The sequence below is a fragment of the Taeniopygia guttata genome, chromosome 2 (genome assembly GCF_048771995.1).
Source record: "Taeniopygia guttata chromosome 2, bTaeGut7.mat, whole genome shotgun sequence".
NCBI classification, from domain to species: Eukaryota; Metazoa; Chordata; class Aves; order Passeriformes; family Estrildidae; genus Taeniopygia; species Taeniopygia guttata.
The window spans coordinates 39148174-39158671 of NC_133026.1; the positions used below are offsets into that span (position 1 = coordinate 39148174).

Consider the following 10498-nt stretch of genomic DNA (forward strand, 5'->3'; position numbering starts at 1 on the left):
CCGACTAGCATAGTTAAAATGTTACTATTTCATCCCTCAGGATCATTGAACTGGTACCAAAGTAACAAAATTTTAGTTTAAAATTATGTCATGTTCCTTGGCTTCTACTTCAGCTTTTAATTTCCTTTCCATGTGTTACTTGTAGACATGTGACTCTCAATGTTGGCTGCCTTCAGACATACAAAGATTAACTATATTGCGATACATGTATGCATATAAATACACAATGCATCTCAGTATGGCATTTGTAAACAATGCTTTGGGAGTGCTCATAGGCAAGCAGTGTGAGAAAACCAAGTGCCAACTTCCAAAAAATTGCTAACATATTAAATGCCAAAGGAATTTTATTTCCAAATTAAAAACAGACTATTTAAAAGAAAGAAAAGTACACACAAGATAATTTTTTCTTTATTAAATATTTGGGGGTTTTCTCCTTTTCGGCTTTATTCCCCTTTTTCCTGCAGTGCATGCCTCATTACTGTGCTACAGTTTGTATTTTTAGATAGCTGTATTTGCAGCTAATAAACATTATTGTGTTGTGCGGGATAAATTTATTTCAGTTTTCTTACTGCTGCTTACTAAAATTAAATAAAGGTATCACCAAACAAGTAAACTCACACTGTAACTAATTCATGTCTCTGTTGATGAGACTTGGACAAACATTTTATGCTCTGCCACGGTAGCCTGTCTGGGATAAGGTCTTGGCTATTATTCCAACGGAGTGTTTTTGGGTTGTTTTTGTTTTTTGATTTGGTTCTTTTGTTGTTTTGGTTTGGTTTTTGGGCTTTTTGTGTTTTGGTTTTTTGCATTTTTTTTACTCCTCCTTTGCAAACACGTGGTTTGGGAAGGAAATTATTTCACCGCCTTTTCCCGGTCTCGGGGCGGTTCACACGATCACGCCGCCCGCCCGCCCACACTGGCACCCGCAGGGCGGGGCCAGGCGGGAGGAAGCGCCGTGGGCCGCGCGTACCCGCGTACCTCCTTCATTCCCCCCGCGCCTGCGGAGTGGTGCGGCCTCGCGCTGTCGGAACGTGAGAGGGAGGTAGAGCGAACCATCGCGGAGCGGGGGGAGCGCGGCCGGCGGGGCGCCGCTGAGGGCTGGGGCGGGGGGAGGCGGGGGCTTTAGCACGGGCCGGGGAGACACCGCCCCCAGCGGGGCGGGCCGGGCGCGGCCGGCAATGGCGGCGCTGGGTTGTCTTGTGGCGCCGGGGTTTGACTCCTGGTTTACACATTAAAAACGCCTGGGGGTGTTTGGTAGCACTGGTTCCCGGGGGATATTATCCTGCGCCTGGTTTTCCCGCACAGCAGGTATCGGGCGTTGTTGGGACGGACAGGACAGCTCGGCGCCGGCTGGCGGCATTTCAGTAAAGGCTGCGTGACGAGCTGCCTTACAGAGCTCTGCAGTCATTTCATATATATATATATATATATATATATATATATATATATATGTATGTATACACTGATAAAATATGCTATCTTATACATTAGTATGTATATATGTATAATAATATGTATAAAATACATTATCGTTCGCATTGTATATGCTATACAATATACATAGTATAGTGTATCTATAAACCATATATATGTTATATACTATGCTCCATAAATATGCATTTAATATGACTACAGAGGTGTTTTATATTCTGTCTCAGATATAGACTATATAATATTCTTTATATACTTATATATGTAACTTGCATTATATAATACAATAATATGATATTTTTATACATGCATACACACACACTACCTCCTTTATAGAGGCTAAGTGGCTTACAAAACTGAAATGGCAATTTTGGGCCAGGATTTAAAAGTGGCTCTTTAAAAATACTTTCTTAATAATTAAGTTTAATAATTGCATAAAATATGTATAAAATATAATATATTGTTGTTTACTGTTTTTATTCCCTACCTCAAGTGTTCTTGGCCAGGCTGGATGCTGGTCTCCGCTGCCTGGTCTAGTGAAAGGTGTCTGTGCCCATGTTAGGGATTGTTGGAATGAGATGATCTTTAAGGTCCCTTCCAACCCAGGCTTTTCTATGGTTCCATGACATTTTTTAGTAATGCTGCTGTGCACTTGTGCTGCCACAGGTCTGGGTATTTTAGCAGAAGTGCCCAGCAGCCCCTTATGGTCTTCATACAGCTCTCTCCCTTTCACCAAAGAGCTGGGGATGCCAAGTTGCTCTTTGGGCAAAGCAAAAAGCAGGCAAGCTATTGAAGCCTGTCTTGTAGGTGTTGGCGGAGCTGTACCGCAGCATCTGTCCTGCTCCAGCATGTCAGATGTGTGCAGTCAGACTGGCTCTGGACTGGCAGTAGCCAAGGCGAGGAAAAAAAGGACTACAGCACAGTACAGCACCATCACTGCTTGGCGTAGTCCTCTGGTCTTTCCTCAAGTACTTGTTCTCAGCAGAGGCCTTCTGCCATCACTTGCCATGCCTCTTGTTATTCAGGATCTGGTGGTGCTGCCTTCAATGGAGGTGGTGCTGTGCTCCACATCTTGCTCAAGCTACTTGCGATACTGTCCCCTGACAGTGTAATAACTCAAGGCTGATAAAGCATAGGTGGAGGTGGAAAGAGGGAGTCTTGTCCTCGATGTATAATTACACTAGTAACAGAACCAGGACAAGTTTATTGACTCCTGTTTGAGGATTCTAGACTGTTCTGCCTGACATGAGGGTTGAGATGACAGTATCCTCAACTTGTTAATTGTGGGCTGTACACTTTCCAGTGAACACACACTTTTTCCCTTAGAATAATTAAGTTGTTAATCCTCATTGTTTCTGCCTACAGCCAGCTGTGGTTAAAGCTCCTGGGGAAATTTTGCAGTAAAACCAGAGAGTTCTTCACGGTCCACAGTGATGCAAAGATATATTCATTAGCAGCTTAAGCTAAATGAGCTCACTAGAGGCATTCCTAAAGTGAACATTTCTTTGACATTATCTGTCATAATTCATACACAGACACAGAAACTATATCCCTTTCTTCAGTCAGTCTTTCAAGCTGTCATGTAAAAAGCAGGTTACTAATGTAATATTCTTGGAATGTTTTCCACGCTGTCTGCTTTACTGTTGTGTTTGTCTTTCCCCACCCTCTCCACCCCACTCCATTTACAGGAATGTGCCTGATTGTTGCCACCATGTTCTCACAGTGCTCACAGGATCTGTTAAAAATTGCAAATCTTCATCTCCGGAGTCTGAATTTAAATCTACATTTACAAAACCACAGAAGGGCTTTCAGCAAGTCACTGCCTGCATGTCGAAGGAAAGTAGTTGTTACAGGTATTGGCTTAGTGTCCCCTCTTGGTGTGGGGACTCAGTTTGTGTGGAAGCACCTTCTGGAAGGAGGCAGTGGGATTACATCACTAGATGGGGAAGAATATGCAGGCATCCCATGTAGAGTGGCTGCGTGTGTGCCAAGGGGAAACAAGGAGGGTGAGTTCAGTGAAGAAAACTTTGTGTCGAAGTCAGAGATCAAATCCATGAGTTCTGCCACTGTGATGGCCATTGGTGCCGCAGAGCTTGCAATGAAGGACTCTGGCTGGTCTCCCCAGTCTGAACAGGACCGCTTGACTGCTGGTGTGGCAATTGGAATGGGAATGGTTCCACTGGAAGAAATCTCTGACACAGCTGCCTTATTTAAAACAAAGGGTTACAATAAGGTCAGCCCATTTTTTGTTCCAAAGATTTTGGTCAATATGGCAGCAGGCCATATCAGCATTAAATACCAACTGAAAGGGCCGAATCACGCTGTGTCGACTGCATGTACCACAGGTGCACATGCAGTTGGAGACTCCTTTAGATTCATTGCTGCTGGCGATGCTGATGTCATGTTGGCTGGAGGGACTGAGGCTTGCATTAGTCCTTTGTCTTTGGCTGGATTCGCAAGAGCCCGGGCCCTCAGCACAAGTTTTAACTCAAGCCCAAAAACAGCATGTCGACCCTTTGATTCGCAGAGGGAGGGGTTTGTAATGGGAGAGGGTGCTGCTGTGCTGGTCTTGGAAGAGTATGGACATGCCCTACAAAGAGGTGCTAGGATCTATGCAGAAGTTTTGGGTTATGGACTGTCCGGTGATGCTTGCCACATAACAGCACCTAATCCTGAGGGAGATGGTGCATTCAGGTAAGAACTCTATGTTGATTATAATAGCTACTTTATATGTTAATTGTAGTGGGTACGTTTGTTTCTGTCATTGTATATTCTTCATAGAGAAGGGATGTTCAATCTTGAATTAATATTCCAAAAGCTTGAAAATCTGAAAAATTAAAAGGGTTTCTAGTAATATTGTGCCCCGATTCTCTTTTTTCAGTAGGAGGGTGAAGGCCAGTTCTTGGTAGAATCAACCTTTTTCCATAGAGTTATGAAAGCTTTCTCAGTGTGAAAACATTTTTCCTTTGGTGCATACAGCTGTTCATATAAATAAGTCTCAATAGAAACCTCTTTTTAAGATGTCTGTGATGAGATAGAATCTTTACAGGTTCTCCTTCACTCTTTTTCCATCAAGAAGATAGACACCACCCCCACCCAAAGCATGTTATTTGTTACAAGAAATCTCAGGTGGTGAAAGCTGTAGAGCACTTACAAGATCTAGTTTGTTAGAATATTCAGTACTTTATTCAGATGCAGCTAAGAGTGTTGGTGAAGGAGCATAGCAGAAATACACTTTACTACTGTTTAGGGAGGTGGTAAGGCTTCATCAGTGTTTATCTCATCAAATCCAGTTCACAAGTAGATGATACTCATCGAACCATTATCATTGACCTAATTAAATTGTTAGCTAAGTTACATGTGTATGTTGGAGAGCTTCATGTAGGCTGAGTACTATGACTGGCATTGGAATCTTTAGTAAAGATTTGGTTTGCCTTATTCTGAATGTATGTGAATATTTAGTACCAAAATTCAATATATCACTGCACAAATAGATCAAACTTCTGCATGGTATTTTAAAGCTGTGTGATAAGGTTAACAGATTTTTCTAGAACTGTAAATACACCGTGTTTCCATCTATGCTTTTTGATTCAAATTTAATTGTTCTGCAGACTTAAATGAGTAATGAGTAATCAGGAGTGTCTTTATTTTCAGACTTGTTTACCCTTGAGATGATATGGCAATATATTATAGAATTTTTGTGTATTTTATGATTGCAGTAGCATATAAATTAAATTCACAGTAGGAAGAGTTGAAAGTTAATCTGGGTATCTCCAGAATGTTGAGCATTTCCATCCTTGAGATAATACATTTTAATACTGTCTTCAAGCCAGTAATTTGTTACTGCAGTAGTATATGGATTAAATCTGGAATGTATGTGCTTATCTCACTTCTCTGTAGGAATTTTATTTGCTACATCAAAAAAAAAAATCAGAGAAATATATTTTTTGTCATCTGCTAATAACTGCTTCTGTTGGAGACTAATACTTATGTTGGAATAAATCAGCAGGAAAGGAGAGGCAAATCCAGACTCAGAATTGTGGATATTAAGAGTGTCTTACATAAGCAATCTGGTATCTCCTTAAGTGAATAAGTTCATTGCAGATAATGTATTTAACTAAATTGATTTTATCTCATAGTTATCAATAATCTATTTTTGTCTGAATCTCACTATCTAATGACAGTGAGTGTCAGTGGCCTCCACTCTAAGCTCAGCTGGATGGCTTCTAAGGGTAGAAGGCTGTAGTAGAGACATTTAAATTTGTCCAGAATCCTGTGCTATCTGTTTTTGAGCTTCCTTTTATTTCCTTTTTTAAAATAAATTTCAAAAGTGTCAATGGTCTTTTGCTCAGAGGTGCATTGTTATGTGCAAGGAGAGATATCTAATTGATCTCCTTCTTTCAGGAAAATCTGTGAGAAATTGCAGTGTGGAACTGTGTTGATCCTTCCATGGTTTTCATAAAAAATCATGTTTTAAAGAGGCAGTCACAGTGCACAAGTCATCAGGAGCCAAACAAAACATACCATGCCAAGGGTTGAAGAGTGTGACTTTCAGTAAATTTAATTATAAAATGAAATGTAGCGATTTGTGCTATCTCCTTGACATTTTCTGGATAGCATGCAAAAGAGGCTCATGTGGAGGATGGCTGCAGATTTTTTCTTTCATTTCCCAGTATTTTTGTTGGGGAGCACATATCTAAATTTTTGTAATAATATCGGTAGTTATTTCTCTCTCAAATGTTTTCAAATTTTACAGTGAAAAGGGTGTTTGATGCATTAATGTAGTCTGTAGAGACTGATTTTTATATCTTATTTTCTTCTTCTTTGTATTTTTCCTGGCTGTGCAATTTTTAACAGCAAGCCTGATTTTATAGTGGGCCTCATTTTTATTGTCTTCCTCTGGTACCTAATGTAGATGCTAATGTGCTTAGTTGGATGAATTAACCTCTTGTCATTCACATCTCTGCTAAAGCAGATTTTCACACTTGATAAATATTTTAAAACAAAACTTTTTCTTTTGGTTTGTAGATTTGACAAAAATACATTGGGCTAATCAGCATTCTGTTGTCTTCTTTTCCTTAGGTGCATGTCTGCAGCAATAAAGGATTCTGGGATCAAACCTGAAGATGTAACATATGTCAATGCACATGCAACTTCTACACCTTTAGGAGATGCTGCTGAGAATCAAGCAATCAAGAGACTTTTTAAAGATCATTCACGTAATATTGCAGTTTCCTCAACAAAAGGAGCAACAGGACATCTTTTGGGGGCTGCGGGAGCTATTGAAGCAGCTTTTACTGCACTGTCCTGCTACCATGGGATTTTGCCACCTACTCTAAACTTAGAGAAAACAGAGGCAGAGTTTGATCTCAATTATGTTCCATTGACAGCTCAGGAGTGGGAAACTGACAAGCGGCGTATAGCACTCACAAATTCATTTGGCTTTGGTGGCACTAATGCAACTTTGTGCTTTGCAAGTGTTTAACTTATGCTGTCAACTGTGTGAAAAAATTGCACCAATGATGATTTTCTGTACTGCTGTCTCTGGTGTGTTCTGTAATATTTTCTCAGCTTTGAGAGTTGCTCATTTGATAAATAAGAACTTTATTCACCCTAACACTTACAGCAGTAATTCTTTTAGAAAGAGGGAACTTCTTTTATTCATTTTAATAAAAATAAATTAAATATCTATTATTTGTGTGATGAGAAGTTTTTCTTCTTGACTAGAGCAGGAGACATGGTTAAATTATGTTAGAAAAGATTTTTCTATGCATGTGACAAAGAAATTGTTATACAAAAGAGAGGCTGGCTAACAAGCTAGAACGTCACACCTGATGAATTAACTGCATGGTAGTACAAGGGTTATGACTGATTTCTCTTATGTACTCCATATAGAATTCTGCCTTTTTCCTCATGGGGTGCTGTCTCAAATATCATAATTCTTCCACACAGGTGATATTCAGGGGACAATGATATAGACAGACAGTTATAAAATTTCTGGCACAGGTTCATTTTCTTTTCATCTTTATTAATTTCTATTTTTGTTGTGTTTCCTCGTTGGCCGTTAGCTAACATTGAAAGATGCGTACAGCATGGACTGTAAATCTTCCATGTGGCACAGGGATAGAATTTGTAGGTCATGACCTGTTGAGTTGTGAAATTTTGTACAAGCATAGTAAGGTAGATATTTGAGTATGGCACTGAAGATTTCAAAAATATTTATATAGAAAGAAATAAGTGTATTGGGAAGTATCTTGGGTTTTCTGACAAATAGAAAAGTAGAATTAGCAAAATTTGTCAAACAAGGCCTCTTCTAGGAAAATAAATTGTCTTCAAAAAATAGATCTGAGAGAACAGGAACACTAAACTATCCCTAAAGCTAACATATTGATGAGGGTGTAGTTTTGCAAAGAAAAAGTAAAGGACTTTGTCTATTCCTTTGGCACCAGCCAAGCATTGTAGCCAAATAGTGGCCTGATTGATAGTGCATATGTGAGTGAAATTTGATATTCCCATTGGTGGGTTAGTTCATTAAAAGACTTTTCACCAGTGTTTTTTTAAATTGTCAAATAGCCTTTGACCTGTGTAAGTGGAGGCAAAGTAACTCCACTTAAACTAGATTTAAAATAAGCAACATAAAAATAGCTGCACTTCTAAGTAAAGTAAATTTCATTCTGGAATGAGCTTACTAAAGGGCTATCATGAGGCTGATCTGTACCCTAAAATCTCATTATTTATACAAATGGTGTGAATGCTGATATTGAACAGCATAATTTTTGCATTTGCTGTCTTTACTGAATAGAAAGTTAAAGAGGTTGTTGTGAAAAATGCAGTTGGGGAATGATTAAGACTACTTCAGAAGCTGAGTTCATATAGAACATTGCAGCTCAGAACAGATTAATGAATAATAAGCGTGAAAGTAAAATGATATATTAGCAAAGGGAAAATGTGAAAGCATACAAGCAAGACAGAGTATGGGAGTTTGGTGTCAGGGAAAATGCCAACAAATCTCATACCTTATGTTAATCAACAATGGCAGTACAATGAATGAGAATCTGGATTGCATACAATGTAAAAGGCAAAAAATAAAATTCAGCAATACCCTCTGCAAATTATATGCAAAAAGAAATTGATTTAAAGAATTCAGACTCCAGGAGAGAGTGAGCAGGAGGGCAGTGAATGTGGAGGAAATCATCCAGGAAGCTCCTTTTGGAGACAGTGTTTTTTCAGGTATTTGTGATTCTGGGAAGAATAAGGGAAGACTAGATAGTGCTGCATTATTGTGGTCTGGAAGTACAGTCTAATTAACCTCACCCAGTCTTGTTACAGAGCTGCAGACCTCTAATTAATTCTGTGACAGAGATGCCTCCTTTTCCCTCTGATAACAGAGATCATGGCCCCAGGAGCATTGGGTACAAGTTGCAGTGTGCTAACCATGAAAAGATAGATGATACTGAAATTATCAAAAGATTTTTCTCTCTTCAACCCACTGCAATTTAATCATCTGGTGCAGGTAACCTTTAAGCCATGAAAGCTTTGTGACAATAGATATTTTAGGTGTTTTGATTATGGATAATTTTAAGATGCCTAGATGCAGTAGTAGAGTAGGGAATCCAGATTAAAAAAAAAAAAAAATAGAGTCCTAATTTAACCCCTGTCTATTTGAAATTTGTTGTAGTTTTCATTTTTACGTACTTTTTTTGAATCATCTATTTTTATCACATACCCCGCTGAGCTGATCAGGGACTACTTACTGCTAATCATGCTTTATTATGGTAGCTGCAAACAGAAAAGGAAAATAGATCTGTGTTGCTAAACTATTAAGTGGGCCAACATATTAAAACAATTCTCTCCCTGAAAATGCTCTTTTCATCTTCAGTAATTGAGAGAGGTAAGAATCCAGAGTCTGGATTTAAAAAGTTTCCTATTTAGACTTACAAGTCTGGAGTTACTAACCATCTCATAAACAAAACTTGGAGATGCAGGTAGAGTGTTTATTTTGAAGTCTACTTCTCAAGTGGTCCAACACATTTGTGGGAGCCAAAGGCTCCAGGCAGGACCAGAGAGTGGCTGAGGCTGGAGATTGCCTAGTCCAGCCCCACTGCTCCAAGCAGAGCCAGCTAGAGCAGGTTGCTCAAGGCCGTGTCCTGCTGGGTTTTGAGTATCTCCCAGGATGGAGACTCCAAAATCTTTTTAGGCAACCTGTACCAGTGCTTGGTCACTCTCACTGTAAGAAGTTTCTCACATTTCAATGGAATTCCCTGTATTTAAATTTGTGCCAATTGCCTCTTATTCTTTCAGTGTGCCCAGTGCCTCTTACCCTTTCAGTGGACATTACTGAGAAAAGTCTGGGTCCCTCCTCTTTCTTCCCCCATTTGATCATGTTTATAAGACCTCACTGGAACTTTGTCTAATCCAGGCCAAACAGTCCCAGCTCCCTCATCCTTTCCTCCCGTGTCAGATACCCCAGGTCCTTTATCATCGTTATGGCTCTTCACTGGATTTATTCCAGTATGAACACATTTCTCATGTGCTGGGGAGCCCAGAACTGAACCCAGCTCTGCAGATATGTCTCTGATGAGTAGGGAAGGATCATCTCCCTTGAGCTGCTGCAGCTGCTTTTCCTGATGCCCACAATGATTTTGGTCTTCTTTACTATAAAGGCAGCTGGTCCGTGAGGACCATTGAACTTGTTTTGTCAAGCTACTTTCCAGCTGGTTAAAATACTGTTTAGATTTGAATCAAGGATCTTAAGGTAATATTTTTTGGAAATAAATGCATTTGAAACAAAAATTGGAATTATGATAACTTACCTGAATTCATTTACTTAGAGGAACCAAATAAAAATATGTGTTACAAAAAATGTAAACAGCATATGCTTGCTGAAATCTTACAAAGATCAAGCTGCTGCTCAGGGTTATTTACGGTCTGTCTCCAGAAAATGTTTTTTAAAATGATAACCCTAATTTCATTTCAGACTTCTGTAGCTTGTTCTGCAAGTGTAGAGAGCAAATATTCCTCATGTTAGTTTACTGAAGATCACTTTAGTTCGGTGTGAAGAAGTTTT

The 10498-nt window shown here is 39.4% G+C and overlaps 1 protein-coding gene across 2 annotated transcripts; it reads left to right on the forward strand.

Moving 5' to 3' along the window:
• The first annotated feature begins 892 nt into the window (after nt 1-892).
• Nucleotides 893-7122, forward strand: OXSM (3-oxoacyl-ACP synthase, mitochondrial). Of its 2 annotated transcripts, none has more exons than XM_030264989.4 (3): nt 893-1042; nt 3120-4125; nt 6514-7122. In XM_030264989.4, exons 2-3 carry the CDS (start codon nt 3122-3124, stop codon nt 6914-6916), a joined length of 1407 nt encoding a protein of 468 aa, XP_030120849.2. In that variant the 5' UTR covers nt 893-1042; nt 3120-3121; the 3' UTR covers nt 6917-7122. The 2 variants fall into 2 exon arrangements, with proteins under 2 accessions (XP_030120849.2, XP_002195107.4); XM_002195071.7 differs by lacking the exon at nt 893-1042 and adding an exon at nt 1129-1308.
• Nucleotides 7123-10498: the final 3376 nt, after the last annotated feature.

What these genes read in the sequence shown, in the direction of transcription:
- OXSM (XM_030264989.4), top strand. Translation starts at nt 3,122, where the DNA reads ATGTGCCTGATTGTTGCCACCATGTTCTCACAGTGCTCACAGGATCTG. An exon ending in GAGGGAGATGGTGCATTCAG is followed by an intron (nt 4,126 to 6,513) that starts GTAAGAACTCTA and finishes TCTTTTCCTTAG; the next exon opens with GTGCATGTCTGCAGCAATAA.